This window comes from Trachurus trachurus (genome assembly GCF_905171665.1).
Source record: "Trachurus trachurus genome assembly, chromosome: 24".
Lineage (NCBI taxonomy): Eukaryota > Metazoa > Chordata > Actinopteri > Carangiformes > Carangidae > Trachurus > Trachurus trachurus.
The window spans coordinates 16,464,161-16,481,927 of NC_139910.1; the positions used below are offsets into that span (position 1 = coordinate 16,464,161).

A 17,767-nucleotide genomic window follows, 5' to 3' on the forward strand; every position below is an offset into this window, starting at 1 on the left:
TGATTTAGATGTGCATAATCGTATGTATGAATGTCAGTCCATGTATTAGCCTGGATGTTTGTTTTGGCGCAGAATTCAAGGTTTCAAACCAGAGACTGACACCACAATGTTTTTGGACTTGCGTGTTTGAATGGCACTGGTTTCTATGTATCTCATTGTAGTTGTGCTTGTTTATTCCTTATTGCTGACTTTTTTGTAACCAAGGTTAACCCTACTTTACCTTTTAAATCGAGGGAAAACATGGGTCATATTATATATGATGTTCATCGGCTTTTTACAACTCTTCATCGAAGCAAAAACAAGAAGCAAACACGTATTTGTGATGAGCGACCACCAGTGAGGTTAAAACAAATGCTCCCACTGAATGTGTTTGGCTTTTGATGTGCCAAGAACATCTGTTTTGTTGTTTTTGCAAGCTGTAATGAAACAGTAATGCTCTTTGTGTTTCTATTTTAGCCACTGGTTGTAGAAGACAAGCAGCATCTCATTACCCAGAACCCTCGTCTGCCATTTGTGCGTAACAACGTATAGGTGCCCATCTGGGTTTTTGATGGGTGGATGATACAAGATGATGATGATGATGATGATGATCTATAACAATGTAAGATTGTGAACCGCAGAGAGAGAACATCATTTGTGATAAATTGAAGCTTTAGTCAGAAGTTGAGGGAAAAAGTTTTTATACTACCTACACTTAAAAAATGTTTGGCCCAGAGTTGCTCCTGCTTCGGTGCACTTTAGAGTCTCAAGTTGACCTGCCAGGATACTTTGGCTGATTCTAGGGTCCATTACTGGTCCAAAACTAGTCTGAGTGGTGTAGTAGTTAAATGGAGCTGATTCGCAGCCTAAATTGACCCAAGTCTGAGCCCCTAAATCCCAGTCAAATCTGACAGTTAAGCACGGACCAGAGCCAACTCACATTTAGTCCTTTGGTGCCAAAACACAGCAAAATTTGCTGACATTTAGCAGAGAAGTGCAATGGTTGTATCATGTTATGTAGAGTATTGTTTTTAATTTGCTGTTCATATTTTTCTATAAAAAACTGATTCAGTGAAAGATTTTGATCAGTAATAAATTGTGGTCCTTTAGTAGAACAACAATCTTTGCAGACTTCATGCAGACTGCAATAATACGTTTTACATTGCATGCTGTTCGTCTAATGTTCTGTAGATCTGATTTCACATGCGCAGCTTTGTCTGTGCTCTGCTGTGTATGAGAAGAGAGGATTGGACAGAACAAGCCTTTTTAATTCTGAACTTTCAGATGAAAAACTTCATTCCCTCGCTGTGGGAACTTATCTAAGTCGCTAGACAGCGAATTGTGTTGTCGTAATTACTTGGCTATCTGTCTTTAGTATAGAGCGATAAGCCCTGGCTGAAGCCCACTGAGCTGTATTTTAAGAGTACTCTAATTCTGTGTCTCTCCATGTGTGTGTGTGTGTGTGTTTGTAGACATGCCAGGGTGCCTGTGTGTGTTTGAGCACATATAAGGAGTGTGTAGGCATGGATGCACTATAGAGGCGGTATGTTCATGGCTTCTGAATTGAACTCTTGAGTGGGTTATGTGCTTTTGATGTCTTCATGTGTTGGATTTATCACTATAAATAAACAGCAGCGCAGTGATATGTTCATCACAGAGCTCGTGCGTTGGGTTCATGTGTTTGGTTTGAGAAAGTCACTTACCATGCAGTGTGGAGTGTGGTTGTTGGGGAAATTCAAGTGGATAGATAAAGAATATAAGAGTGACAGCTACTGTAGAAACGGAAGAAAAGCTACTAGCAGAGGATTTTGAAAGAGAAACCCTTACAAATAGTTGCTGTGGTGCAGTTTTTTTTTTATTACTTAATTAAACAGAATGCATTCTTTGCTTTGTGTTGTGTTGTGTTGTTGTCTGCCAACAAAATTCTCTGTGAGAGATCAACAGTTTTCACTGACTACATGTTGGGGAAAGTAAAGAGTTGCTAGTGGATGTTTGAACAAATACAACTGGTCTCAAAATCATTGTAACGTGATGCTCAGACAGTTGTTTTATTGAATCTATTCTTTTTCTTTGTGCATTTTGTGTAATGTTTCTTCTGTTTACTTATATGACATTGATAATAATAAGATATTCTTTAGGGGGATCTTTAATTTGGTTTGAACAGATGTTAAGGCAGTTGTAACAGATATGCTCTCAGCATGAAGCTCCTGTACCTACAGTAAAGCCTGTTGTCAGTAGCAAACTATAGTGCATCATTTAATCACTGGTTGCGCGCCTACTTCTCATAGTGCAGCTCTTTTCTCTACTCTAAGACTAGATAATGTGACACTGCATGAAAAGTGCGATTCATGTTGAGTTCGACAGTCGACATCCATATGACTGGAATATAAATACAACTCGAACTCCCAGCCTCAATGCAAGAAGGCAGGTTCAGCACTGCAGTGTTACATAAATCCAGGTTCTTTGTGCATCCCCCCTTTAAAGACTGACAGTAGCTCAGCTGTAGCTAGCTGTCTCTTGCCACTGCAGTTGATTTCAAATAAAGTGTGTTACTTTTTGAGATAACTTTTCTGCAATTACAGAGGGCTGTTTTAGATCCTAATATAGATTATATTCTAATTCTATAACCATATAATATTTCATGTTGTGTTCCGTGGTTCTGATTTGACGTTGTGTCGATATGGAGACAGCTATTTTAATTGGTCTCGGGTTTATGTGAATCACCTCATGCTCTCTTTACTCTCTGGGCCTGATTATGAAAGCTCGCTGCTGCCTAATGGAGACAGAATGAGTTGTCTGTGCTGTCTATCACCGCCTCTCCTCTGCCTCACCCTCACCCTCTAACTCCCCCGATTCTCTCTGTCAAACCAGTCACAGCACTCTCTCCCAGACTCAGCTCTTTGTGTCTCATGGCTGTGACCTTATTGCTCATGTCCGAGGTCGTATGAAAAGGGGGAGGCCAGGGTGCAGAGAGCCCAAAACCTCCATATTTTACTTCATATAAATGACTTTGATATCTTGGAGCGAAATGATGTTGCAACTTATTTCATGAATTTCTATTTTCATTGAAAGGTCAAATTTTAAAATGAGGACCTGGTCTGCTTCGAGTAAATGCCGTATTGGTGTCAGGTCTTGTCAGGTCTCGAGCATCTGTTTATCAACAAAACCCTCAATGTGGTGTTTAATACACAATATATCTTTTATTTATGTGGAACAGATTTACACTGATTAAATATGAATGGGCTGCTAATGATGAAGATATCACAAATGAAGCATCAGATTGAGCTACTGTTTGTTTGAAAGGCCTGTTTGCTGTTGTTGTTTCGTATAATGTGGCTGTGAATTTGCAGCCAGAGGGGAAAAAAGTTCATAGAAAAACATTTGTATTCATGTACATGGGGTTCACATAGAGGTTGCTCCACATAAAAAAAATAAAAAAAAAGTTTGAAAGGGAATCAGAGTTCAAACGAGAGAACATGAGTGCAGATGTGATTTGATGCTGAGGCTAATGATATGGTAAATTATAAATATGGGTGTGACACTGATGTTGGGCTGGACAATATGGTTCAGAGCATTAGTCCCCAACCCTTTTCTGTGAAAGTGAAGAAATATCTACTGCATATGTGTAGTGGTTGATATCAGTTCAAACTAAAAATATAAAGTAGGTTTAGAAACTTTTTTTTAGATCAAAATCACTGTTCAAAATGAATGTCCTATTTATATAGATATTATAGATATTTAATTCTATATTGTATATATTGAGATCTGTTACATATTAGATTGCAATCTATATCTTGATATATAGTTACATAGAAGATGACGTGATGAATTTTGTTTTACTTTACTGCATTAGACCAAGCTTTAACCCTAGCCCACTTTGTAAATAAACCCCTCAGTAACCTATTAAGTTAGTTTTTAATTACATTTTAGCTTGGAGTGATTTGCACAACACAACTACAACACAATATAATTAAATCCACATGGTGCAGTTGAAAGTTGATTAATAATTATATTGGATTGGATTACTGTCGAGCCTCTAGCGCCACTTCTCATGTAGGGCTTTGTATAACACAATATATTATCTGAGAGTAAAGTACATGTATTTATTGTTCACAGTCTTGGTTGTGTTTATTTTGCTTCTAGTGTGCGGGATCTCTGGGTGAAGAGGAGGCCTGAGACGATGAAGGAGGACTCAGGGGTTCAACCCGTTCAACAGGACTAGTTGAGAGCGAGGGAGCTGCAGCGGAGGTGGAGGAGATAAAGAGGACTGAAAAGACAAAGTAAACCACATGACCACGGACCTAGGAAAGGCTCCAAATTAGTGATGTTCCCCTTGGGCGGGGATTACCTCCTCCCTGTCGTCTCCCCCTCCGTCTCTCCAGCGTACAGCAGAGCAGCCGCCCAGCTCCAAAGCTCTGAGCCGTGAGAGCTCGCTGTGCTCACCCACCCACACACGCACACACACGCACGTACAAACTCAAACACGCACACTCGCTGTCTCACATTCATACACACACATACACACACACACATACGCAGTTGCATCCTGCTCATGGTCGTTGGCCTGCCCTCCTCAGCTGCTGCTTCTGCTCTAGTCCCAGACTATGAAGAGGCCCAAGCAGCAGACGGGGCCGTTGAGCTTCCTAAACTTCTTCAGCAGGAAACCCAAATCGGAGCCGAGGCCCGAGAAGCCCGTGGAAGCCTGGCCCAAGGAGGAGGTGGCGATCACCCTGACTCCCAGCGAGCATCCAGAGCAGGTGAGGATGTTTCTCGCATTAGTGTTGATATTACCGGGAGAGAGTGAAAGTGAGCAAGTAATCCCACATCAAATACTTGTAAATGTTTGATCTTTGGGTTTTCTGTGTTCCAGTTTGAGCTTTAGTTGTACATTAAGAAGCTTATGTGGAGTTTATTGGTAGGGCTGGCTTTGAAAACTCACTGCCTGGAAATTTACTGATCTGTCACATCACATATTTATTTATTTATTTTGGATTCTGTCTCACTGCTCTGTTGCTGCAGGTACACTACCTCTGCATTTTAGGTGTCACCATTAAAAATGATCTTACCTTTGAAACATAGGACATATTAATTTACATGTTTATTATTTGTTCTTATTATTCCATATATCCAGTGAGTTTTTTAGTCTTTGTTGTTCACAAAAGTCAAATTTTAGACATCTTGCTGCTCTGACTGAGTCTGACTGTGTCTCACATTGTTTGGTTAGACAGAGGAAACCGCAGAGAGGCTGCAAATCATTAACTTTGGTTGTATTACCCTGCGCTTGCTTCCTCCATCTCCTCATACTGTTATAGCCCGAATCCATTAGCGTGTTTATTTAATTAATTGGTAATTTCTAGAAATTATGTTGCCAAGAAACCAAGTGACCAAAGAGAACAAGTAGCCACAAGTAGCCTGTACACGTCATACACATTCACCTATAGTCTTCTTCAAAAGAAAGGCAAAGATGCTCCATTTGTTCATGTTTATGTCTTTCAAACTAAAATGTTTCTTGAGAAGAAAAGCAGATAGTGGTCACAATTTGGATTTAGTAAATCAGCAGCACTGTCACTGTTCACAGGACCTCAGCATCACAGCAGAAGAGGCTGGAGAATCAAGAGTTTCTGGAGCAGAAAGAGGAGAAGGAGGAGGTCCGCCGGCAGCGGCTGAGGTGGGAGAGGAGGGTGCGGCCACCGCTGAATGCGTGGGCGGGGTCAGCAGTGGCTCCACTGGTGTCCTGTCCCTCTCCTCCTCCAGCCAGGAGCAGCTATTGGATGAACACCTGGAGGAGTGCCCACTGTGCCTGCTCAGTCAACCGCGTTGCCACTTCCCACGCCTCTCCTCCTGTTCCCACCGGGCATGCTCCGACTGCCTCCGCCAGTACCTGCGCATTGAGATATCAGAGAGCCGGGTGGGCATCGCGTGCCCGCAGTGTCCCGAGACGCTGGCACCGCTGGACGTCCGCGCCATCCTGGATGACCGGGCGCTGCTGGAGCGGTTTGAGGAGTACCAGCTTAGGCGTTTTCTGGCCTCTGATCCGGACACCCGCTGGTGTCCCGCACCTGACTGCAGGTGAGGATCAAGCTTATACCACCACTCTTTTAGAATAAAGGAGAAAATCAACAATTTTTCCCTAGAACAAAGTGTATTTACACTAGAAAAGCTTTAATCTGGAAATAATTAATGGTTATAAAGAATACAAATCTAATTTATTGAGAGCACAGAGAGAAGATAATTACTGTAAATAAAGAAAAAGATAAGACACAGAAAATGTGAAATAATGGCCTATAAACTTGAATAAAATGTATTTTTATGGGCATCTTGTGTCACGCAATAGCTGTTCACTGTACTGTAATTGCGGCACAAAACAATTATCCCTAATCCACTGCTGCAATATGACAGCCCCTGTCAAACCCTGTCATCCCACTGCAGGCTTTGTGTTATGAAACACAGCTGTGAACATTTTTCAACATCAGAATGATTGATCGCACTTTAAAAAGCCGAACTGACAGCAAGCGAAAGCTCAGTTTGAGTTTTATGTGCATCCTGAGGCTTGTGAAATTTTGATTCCAGCAGTATATTTATACAGATCCAGGAACAGAACACATGGTTGTGAATGATGAGGGAAACTAACTATACCTTTTTTTTTTTTTAATGTATCTAAATCTACCGCATCCAAATGTGAGACTATATCGGGTAACGCAAAATACAGGTCTGGCATTTAACTCACTTGCTCCTGAGGATAATTGGCTGAAATGTTTAAAGCACACCTACACTGTGATTTCATTGCAGAATTGATCTAAGACATCATCATAAATCGTACAGGGAGGAATCCGTGCTGTGGACGAATCAGATGTTTTTCTATCGACGGCAGCTTCAGTAAAATAGACCACAATGCAATGCAACCTCAAAACATGTTCTGAGTTAACACGCTTCTTTTCTGCTGTTGTTTTATGACATTCACAGACACAAATCCATCGCTGTATCACCTTAATGTTCACAGGCGGGTAACAGGATAGGGCTGCCTGATGGGAAATCGTGATGTGTGCCGTGTGTGTGTGTTTGTTATGTTTGTGTGTGTGTGTGTGTGTGTGCTCGATGGGTATTTGTGGTCAGAAGCACGTATGCACCAGGGTCCAGGACTTGGTGGTAGACTGTCTGTCTCTCCCGGCTGTCAGTGCTCACAGCCCAGTCATGATGAATGAGCGGAGCAGAAATCAATACGCCAATCTGTCCAATGCTGTGGTGATTAAATATAACACAGAGAATGAGAGATCGGATTTCCAAAGTATCTACAAAACTTTGAAAAAAAGGCATGGAGCCGAGGCAAATGTTGTAGTATTTAACATTTAAAATGACTAATAGTTCCCACAGGGCAGAGCTTTCGAGGTGCTGACCCATTACGTAAAGTATTCATAGTTCACAGATATGTTTTGTATGTACCCCATGTTCTCCACATACAGTACAGGCATTCCTCGAGGTCTTAGTGACAGAAGCTTAGCTGGAGATTATCTTGGTTCTAAGAAAGTGTGGCAAAATGTGCGTTTTGCACTGCGTGTGCACAAACACTTTAATGTTTCTAATCTACTGTAATGTCACAATATGTCAGCCCAAAATGATGTACACAATAAATTGATAATAAATTGATTTGGGCTCCTGTCAAACCTTCTATATTTTACATTTTCTCATTACGAGATATGTACTGAACTACGGGTGCCCTGTGGGGTTTTCTTCAAAATAAACAAAGGCTTTTTTACATTAGCGTCTCCCACCAAAAATGGTGATTGTTGAAATGTTGAAATCATTTTCTTCCTGACAAAACAGCAGATATTTTAAAGCTGTTTTCCACTTGCTTTGTTTACCTCTCCGTTTGCATTGACTAATACTCTTCCCTGCCTTTTGCTGTTGCGCTGCTGCTTCATATTTCTTGATGCATTACCACCACCAACTGTCAATCAGTGGAATAGCCTGAAACCATTACCAGGAACCATGTATCGTGTTCGGGGCCCATGCATGTGCATCCTCGTTCATGAGATATAGACAGAAACAGTCATACACTGTTGAAAACTTGCAGTGCAACAAGTGGTCAAAAACTCCTGGGGCACCTTTAATTCCCTCCTTCAATCAAATGTTCTACTTTTTGCGAAGTGTTACTTCACTGATGTGCAGAGATTGACACTTCAACAAGTGGAAATTCTCTCTGTGCGCATAAAACATAATTTTCATTTATGAATGCACAAGCCTTCTGTGTTTGGACTCAGGAGTCAAAAACTATCTTGCCATTAGGCTTTTTAAAACTTATAGTTGCACATTTATAGAATCTCTATATATGGAAGGCCCACTCCAGACACCAATTATTTTTCAAAGCTAGAGCGTTTTACATTTTTAAAAGCATGTCTGGAGGGGATCTTTAAGAATGTATTTATATATTATATAAGCATATATTTTGCAAAAGGCTTTTGCTAAAACTTTGATCTGCCAATAATCTATATTGTCAGAGACAAGAAATAAAAGTGCAGCGCTGCCTGTCAGGTGAAAGGTGTCAGCAGCCTGTGACATTGCCACTGTTGTGCTGTCAGAACTTCTTAAAACATCTTTGCGTGATGCCAATTACTGCTGCTTTCTCTGATAAAGACATTCAACTGATACCTGGAAATGTTTTTATGCATGAGCAAGTGTTTGACTTGAGAATCAGACACAGTTCAAATCTAGTTTGACACCAAAGTGGAATCCAGGCAGCAGTCTAATTATCCTCGTATATATGTGTGTGTGTGTGTGTGTGTGTGTGTGTGTGTGTGTGTGTGTGTGTGTGTGTGTGTGTGTGTGTGTGTGTGTGTGTGTGTGTGTGTGTGTGTGTGTGTGTGTGTGTGTGTGTGTGTGTGTGTGTGTGTGTGTGTGTGTGTGTGTGTGTGTGTGTGTGTGTGTGTGTGTGCCTTCATCTTGCCTGATCCATAGTCCCTTCACATAAACCTGAAAACCACATGGGGCTGACTCGCCCCGGTGGAGCTTTAAATACTTCACAGCAGAGCAGCGTTGCCTGGATCCTAGAGACCTGTGACTCAGTCACTGTTACTTTAACTTTTGTTTGATCATTACTCACATGATCTTATGAATATTAATATTTGTGTTGATATCCCCTGTGAGGAGTGACATTAGGTCCATTGGCACTAAGTTCCTTGCTATCATCACAATGACAAGTCAAGATCTGAGGGTGCAATCATTCAGGGTTCAGGTGTTGAACTTTGTAAACCAGTCCCACAGAGATAGCTGTGTCTCTCACTGAGTCAACAGATGTGCTGTTTGTGAGCCAAGACAACAATGAACAATTCACTGTGCTTCACAAGGCTTAACGGGAAAACGATGCAAGGAGAGCAACAGACATATGAATCGTGTTTTTTGTTGTTGTTTCCAGTCAGACAACCAAAATCAATGATATTCGGCAGAAACTGCAGCTACGAGAAGACGAAGAATCCCTCCTCCCAGGTCTCAGTTATCATCTGAATCAGTGTCTGTCTCTCCTCAGCTATGCAGTGATAGCTTACGGCTGTGCCGAGTGCCCCAAGCTGAGCTGTGGCCGCGAGGGATGCGACACAGAGTTCTGCTACCACTGTCGGCAGCTGTGGCACCCCAACCAGACGTGTGACCAGGCCCGGCGCCAGCGGGCCCGCCACACCTCAGGCGGCAACGATGCCTCCACGCTGTACGTCTTCAATGAAGAACAAGGAGGAGGTATAGGACATGTGGCTCTGTTTGTTGCGGTGTCCAACGTGATAAGGAAATCTGTCTACCAACATCTCCAAAGCTAATTAATGTGTTAAACTGTGTTCGTTTAATCTGCACAGAAGCATAAAAACATCCCTTTGACATCTCTTGGCAGTTTCACGCAGCTGCTTCATCTCCCCCCCCGAAATTTCTCAGCTCTTCCCTTGAAGTGAATAAATAGATATTGCACAATGTGTGGTCATCCCGTCTTTCCATCTTCCTTCTGTTGCTGTAGATGCAGAGGAGATCAAAGCGTGCCCTCGCTGTGGTGCCTACATCATGAAGACCAATGATGGCAGCTGTAACCGTATGAACTGCACTGTGTGTGCCTGTCAGTTCTGCTGGCTGTGTATGCAGGAGATCACCGACGTGCACTACCTCAGGTGTGTTGTTAGCTGTCGGCTCAGGAACACTAACAAATGTCAAACATTGACAACAGACATTTTGAGAACACACCGTGAATTTATTATTCAAATAATGACAAAAAAATAAATCACATTTAGTAATCATTACACAATTTACATAATTATGAATCATTGACTACAGGAAGAGTAGCTGGTACATTATTGGCAGCTAATAATCATTCATCTAATTATTAACGTGGGATATTCATGATTTGGTCACCTTGGATTTTTCACTAGTTTAGCGTAATACAATTTATCTTGGTTCTTGAGACCTACGTATGCAGTAAAAGCACTGCTCAAAAACACAGACAGAGAAAGACAGAGCAGCAGAATTTGATCCTAGTCTCACAACAGCATGAGGTGAAAAATGTTTGATGGTACAAGTCCAACTTTTGCATTTGTAAGATACTGAAGTATTCATCATAGAGGACTAAAACTTTTATAACTGGATTCACACTATAATTACTGATATTATACCTGGGTTCACACTGATATTCCATGTGTAGGTTTTCATTAAGTAATACCCAGTTGGAAATAAAAAAAAAAACTGGTCAAGTCAGCAAAGCGCATAATACTGTATGTCATTGGTGAGGGGCTGCACTGCTTTAAACGGTTCCTCCGAGCCTCCATCGACTGCTGACTTGTCATCAGTGCATCCGCCCTGTCTGCCTCCGTTTGTCCAACAATGCGGCAGAATGAAACTCAAGCTACAAGACTAACAAGAGGATGATAGGGAAATCTTTCCATTGACTCATTATAGAACTACAACACATGAAAGGTGTCGAGATTAATGATTTTTTTTTTCCATGTATTGATTGTTTTTCATGTGGTTCTGCTGCCTGCATGAGCCACATCGTCTCTTTTGCACTGTCTCTCCTCCTTTTCCCCTAGGCCCTCCCCCCTCCTCCTTTTCTCTTCCATCACACCGGTCTGTCTTTCACACTATAAATTACAGTGAACGTCCTATTGAAGGGCAAAGCTTTTACCATCACACAGCAGATCTGCAAGTGCTGCTAACCATAATATCTCACTGCAATTCCCTCAGCCAGGCTTTTAGAATCCCAAAGTGACATTTGCTGCTGTAACACAAACACATGCTTTGAGAAATAGCATGGCCCTAAGGTACCATTTGTGTTCCCTGTATTGTCACTGCTGCTCCTACGTGTTCATTGCTGCTTCATTAGGCCAAACAGTATTAGTCAGTGTTGGCAGTTAGAATTACACCACAACATCAAAGGCTGATACAAGATTAAAGTAGCACCTAAAGCGACGGTTATTGTATCTAAAGTCATGTTAGGTTACAGAATATCTACTCCTTGTCAACAGAATTGAATAAACAGACTTTTCTTAATAGCTGCACATAAAAAAGAAATATGTGAACTGGTGTTGCATTCAGGGAGATAAAGTGATGAATGCAAATGAGATCATTTAGTGTGAGTAATAATGAAATGACAGCAATCAGGCAGCCTGCTAATGTTGTCATGTTGTTGCCAGTGCTCATTTGTTTCACTAATTTCTCTTTGAATCATAATCTTTTATGTTTGCGCCAGAGTGGGCTGAAGCTCTGTGAGAGGTCATGACCTATGTGACAATGATGCATGGTGATTATAAAGTTTGGATAAAACCAAAACTCTGTGCTAATAATGTGACATTAAGACATGGGAGTCTAGAGCTGTGACATTACGGCACACTGGTGCTAAATGCTGACAGCAGCACACACTCAAAATCATATTTCTAACATGATGATATAAGGTGATGTGTACTGGGTTCATGTTTCACTTTAGGATTTGCTAATTATTTTGTAGTACTGTTGAGGCAGATGGGATTTTTTCTTCTTCTCAGTTTTCCAGCTGTCATAAAGAATCTAATGGTGTAAAGTGAAAAGTGAGGGTCTTGAGATTTCAACATTTAAAGACCTTGAATAACATCCATCCAGTAGCTGTCAAGCTGTTTCTGTCAAAACCAAACATTTCAGCCTTGTGGTGCTGCCAGGGGAAAAGTCGGGGGATCGTCACAGTCATTAGGATTCATCCTTTCCTGCAAACATGCCCATTCGGGGCCTCTGTGGGCCCACTGCAGGCAGACCGATGTGGGCCCCCTTTACCAGCCTGAAATGTGGGGCACATGTGGGCCTCAAGTTGCAAAGCCCCAGTGTGTGGGCTGCCCAGATCAATAAGTATGGAGCCCCCCATTGATATGATGTTAATGGTTTAAATGATATGCCCTCATTTGGGCCTGCCCACATAAAGCCGAAGGACATGTGGGCCTTGTGTGGGGATTAGTGTGTGTTTTGCCCTTCCCACACTAAACCCACAATAGCCCTCAGTGGGCCCACGTGGGCAGGGAACCATGTGTCTGCACAAAATGTCACATAGTCCATTCAGTAGTGGTGAACTGAACAACAGAGAGACTGAGATCAAAAAAAGATACAGTTTTGTTTTGTTTTTTAAATCTCTGCATGCTGGTGCTGTGAACTCTTTGGTGATCTCCCCTGTTGCGTCTCAGTCCCTCAGGATGTACGTTCTGGGGGAAGAAGCCATGGTCGCAAACCCGCAAGGTACTGTGGCAGGTGGGCATGTTGCTCGGAGCGCCGGTGGTCATCTCCCTTATAGCGGGCATCGCCATCCCTGTCATCATTGTGGGCATACCAATCTACATGGGCCGAAAGGTATAAAAACACTCAGTAAACACTCTCTCACGGTCTTTAAATGACTCCAACTCAAATCCTGTTAATTTGCTTGTAATCAACAGATGTGAAATCACTTATGAACAAATCGCCAACATGCAGATCAGGTGGATTAAACACCTAACGATAACACAATTGCATCTGAACTGTGAATGTACTCGTCTGTCTTTACTGTATGTTAGAGTACTGCCCTCTGGTCGTACCCCTCCCTCAATGCATGCTGGGATACTTTTATTAGTGGACATGAAAAATGACAGGACAAAGTTTATTTACAAAATGAAATTAGAGCGTCTAACTCACATTTTATTCATTACCATCCAGGTCCATGGTCGCTGTAAGAAAAACAGTATCTCAGGAAGCAAGCACTACTTGACTGTGGCGAGTGGGGTGATGATGTCTGTGTTTGTGTCGCCGGTCATAGCAGCTGTCACTGTGGGTAAGGAGAAACAAGATGGCTGCCTTCTGTGCTGCACAGTGAGGAGTAATCAGAAAACAGTGAAATGTATAGTTAGCAATTTTTTGCTAAATTAGTTGTCATTTAGCAGTATACAATTATTTAAAAAAAATAATAATAATGATAATAAAACAGCAGCAATAACCTTAAAATAGCAGTTAAGGCCTGACACCTTATAGGTTGAATAGTAATAATAATTTTAAAATATTTAGAATATTGTGTTTTATGGTTGTATCAGAACTTCCAGTGTCTCAGCCAGTATTTATATGGATTAAAAATAAAAATAAAAGACACTCCGTCCTATAATTATGAGTTATACATTTAGAGAGTTGACACGCATTTTAAGAAGCATCCAGGTTCATCTGGCACAAACCTCAGAGTACAACCCTACAGAGAGTGATACAGCCATATGAATACTCACAAATCCGTGTATGCAAACACGCAACTTGATTTCATAACTACACACACACACACACACACACACACACACACACACACACACACACACACACACACACACACACACACACACACGGTGTAAAGTAGCATTTTGATGATTCATGCCCCTTCCTACCCCCAGGTAACATTGGTGGCTCTGACTGAAGCCCTTAAGGCTGTATCAGCTCCTCATCCTCTCTCTGCAGTGTCACAGCCATCGCTACCGCACACTGACGTGCCCTGCCTTGGCACACACACCAACACACACACACACACACACACACACATACACGAACAAACATTTAGCCGCACTGTACTCTCCACCCTCGCCTCCTCCTACCCCTGTGGATAACCTCTCTGCTGGCTCTACAACCCCCCACCCCCCACTCTCCACCCCCGTTTCCGTTTTCACTCTGGCTGTACTTTCTCTCCGTCATATGTTTTCCTCGTATCTCTTCTGTTTCTCAAATTTCAGTCACGACTCTGTGTCTTGTTGTTTCTCTCTTTTTAACTCTCTCTCTCTCACACACACACACACATACGCACACACACCCCCACACACACACGCACACACCCATGCAGACACTCTCTATGTGAAACAGTTTGGTTGGCAGGCTCATCCTCTTGCTCTGGTTTCACCCTGTTGCTGAGTCAATAGCGGCCCAGTGTTCCCGCTGTGTTAATGATGTCCCTTTGTTTGGCTGGCACTCTGCTTTTGTGTTCCCAAATTTCTATCTCAATCACAGGTTACATAATCACTCAACATAGGCAGGCCGCTGCTCATCGAGTTTGGAGGTTTGTAGAAAGTACTTGTGTGAAGGTTATGAAGGAGAGAGAAAGAGAGAGAGAAGAAAGTGAACTTGTTTCATAATTTGACTTTGCCAGTGTAGTTACGCATTGCAGTGGTCTTATTTTGATTTAACATAAAGACAAGTCATCCATACTTATACTATCTATCCATTACCTCATTTTTATGTCAAAAATGTTGACATTTGTATCCCACCAACGCATGAACTGTATAGAAATCAGCCTTGCTGCTACATTTAAGGGTGTGTTCACAACCTATGTAGCCGGAAAATAAAAGCAGCAGGACAAAATAATACTCTATTAATTTTCAAGTGTCCACTGCAGGGATGTCTCTCCTCCTCAACTTAATAAAACTATAATCATATAACCAGGAAGTGGCACCGTGGCCAAGGGAGCAGCACAATATACAAAACACAGAGGTTTCAAAACATATAACAGACTAATAATGAGTCATAGGTCACAAAACTGAAACAGATAAAGTAAGATGATGTAAGAAGAAGTAATAAAAAAAACAGTTATTTTACAGTGCATTAAAATGTTTCAAAAAGAAACTTATAAAAGTGGTTGAATAGCTTGACTGTAATTATATTAAAATCGATTTAAAAGTTTACAATAAAATGAGTCCCTGGCTTGGTGCACACCTTGAAACACAATATATAATTTCCTGGAGCATGAGCAGTAGTCCTTATTTTTAATTGGAACAATTAAACTGCATAAATAAAACAGTTAAGATGCCAAGAAAAGCTTTATAAATAAGTGCGTACTGGAAACTTCAGTGCAGTCCATAGTAAAGCAGGATGAACTCATCTTGAAAATGTACGACTCTGTAATTGTCCATAAAACATAAAAGCCACTAACATAAAACTGCATTTTATAGTAGAGAAAGCTAATGAAATTACATAGCAGCGGTTGGATTTTAATATTAGATATTTTTAACAGAAAGCTTTTATTACTATCCTGGGGTGGGTGCACATTAAAACACAACAAGATTTAGCCGGCCATTCTAGTGTTGTCTGAACTTGAACCATACAACAAGCCAAACATCAGGATATTTTAGCCTTGGCTGCTTTGATTTTGTCAATTAAAAAAAAAAAAACCTCTTAATGTAGTGCAATACTAAATCGCAGCAGGGCTCTTTTAATAACCATTTGTATGCCATTAAATGATAGTCGTTTGGCACAAGCTGTAAAGACAAATGGTTCCAATTATATACAGTATAATGTATTATAAATTGGTTTCTCATACATTTCTTCTTCTCCTGCAGGTGTGGGTGTACCGCTAATGCTGACTTATGTCTATGGGGTCGTCCCAATGTCGCTCTGTAGGAACGGTTGGTGTCGACCGCAGAGTGAACCGCCTGAAACACACAAGATCCAACTGGAGGACTTAGCCAGCTGTGAGTACGGAGTGTAGTCACTGTAAAGCTGATGTGAGGGATTTCATGTGTCGAAGTGATTTACATTAGTGATGAGTTGTGCTTCTCGCTCCAAACGGCCCGGCCTAATCTGAAGTTTCAACTTCTCTTATAGATCTTCTATTCTCTCATGTAGTCAGTGACCACTGGACGGGTCAGAACAACCCGGCGCTCAGTGACACCAGCGTCCAGGAAGTTAGAGTCAGTGTACAGGAAGTGGGTGTCCTCCCAAGTACGAGCACCACACCCCCAGAGCTAGATAACTATGTGGGGTTGGACGAAACCACAAAACGCCATGAATATACCCAGCAGGACAGCCCGGCTGAATGCGAGGTGGTAATCGTGCCTGACAGCCAGCTGGACGACACACAAGCGCCTCCTCTGAGGTAAAGGTCGCCTCTGGATTTTCTCTGTTTATCACATCTCATTTTCCTTTTTCTTTTTGCAAACAAACAACATTTTTTAAAATAAAATTTAACATGACAGTTTTGCTGTTCCAGCCGTGCTGGCGGATTTCACTCTCTGTGGCTTTTTTTTTTCATAATCAAGATATTGCTGAATACTGTGCTGTATTTTAATAGATATGTCTATGTTTGTCTATTGTCACTACAGAGACGGAACCAATATTGAGGTCCGTGTGGAGATTGAGACCCATCCCAGAGGCGCCCGCCAGTCCAGCCTAAGTAGCATCCTGTCTAGCCGGAGCTTGTCAGTGGAGTCCCTGGGACACTCGCAGTCTCAGTCCCAGTCCCAAGACTACATGTGTGCCTCAGAACTGGAGGGAAGACGAGAGGGTGGAGGAGGAAAAGAGGAAGAGCAGGAAGGGAGAGAGAAACCGGGAGGGGAGGCAGCAGGGGGAGACGAAGGGACTCCAGTCTTTGAAGTAGATGGTGTATGAGGTTCTTTTCAACGCAGGCTTTGTACTCTTGTTTAGTCAGGTTTTATGGAAATAAACAAAATCCATGAGCTGAAACGTCACTGGATTGACCTGCAAAAATTGTTGGCCACGGCCGCCTCCTGCTTCCAAGACGGGCCCTCCCACCAGATGCCTTCTAGCTCCAGCCTCTAAGGAAGACGCAGGTTTAGAGAGAGCAAATGTAAAAGATGTGAGTGTGTGAGACAAATAGCATGAGACCACGACATAAGAACTCAAGGGGAAATAAACTGTAAAGCAGACAGGATGGCACCCATCAGAGGTGACCGAGAGCATGATAACCAACTAGTTCAGTCTGTTTTTTTTCTCTGTGGTCTTCTCTGAATAGACACTACCTTATTCTCCCTCTATTATAAAACGATTTCATGAAGCCCTCTCTGTACTCTTATAATTCTTTTAGTGACCTCACCTCCTTCCTCCCTCTCCTTTACGAATAAAGAAACCCCTCGCAAGCATGATTTGTTTCACGGGCCAATTAAGAATCCAACAACTATCTTGTCAGTGAGTAAATATCAAACACTTCCCAAATCTCTTTCTTTTTCTACCTTAAACGATTTCTCCAGAATTTTCACGATGCAGTGTTCACACCCGAATTGGGCAACGTAAAACAAACTACGCATGCTGCAATATTGGATTGATTTTGTTCTTAAAGAAGACATCTGGAAACTGGAAAGCAAGCCTGTAACTGTTGTTGTCTGCTGGATTCAAAGATGCTCTGTGACATTGTGGCAGTGATTGGCTGAGTCGGCCGGAGGGCTTAGAAATATCATGAATTATAACTATTAATCACACAGATCCACAGTCTTCCATCGAAGCAGAGAGAAGGCCCAGTGGTCACTTTTGCATTGTTGTAGTACAGCGTTTCACCCTGAAGAGGCTTTCCCCTTCTGAA

General features: G+C 42.0%; 1 protein-coding gene across 1 annotated transcript; it reads left to right on the forward strand.

Moving 5' to 3' along the window:
* Positions 1-4,467: 4,467 nt before the first annotated feature.
* On the forward strand, positions 4,468-16,841 carry LOC311007891 (E3 ubiquitin-protein ligase RNF19A). The gene is made up of 9 exons (XM_084001280.1): positions 4,468-4,736; positions 5,558-6,048; positions 9,500-9,705; positions 9,974-10,121; positions 12,648-12,810; positions 13,150-13,264; positions 15,792-15,923; positions 16,057-16,327; positions 16,554-16,841. The coding sequence occupies exons 1-9, from the start codon at positions 4,584-4,586 to the stop codon at positions 16,837-16,839; spliced, it is 1,965 nt and encodes a 654-aa protein (XP_083857406.1). The 5' UTR covers positions 4,468-4,583; the 3' UTR covers positions 16,840-16,841.
* The last annotated feature ends 926 nt before the right edge of the window (positions 16,842-17,767 follow it).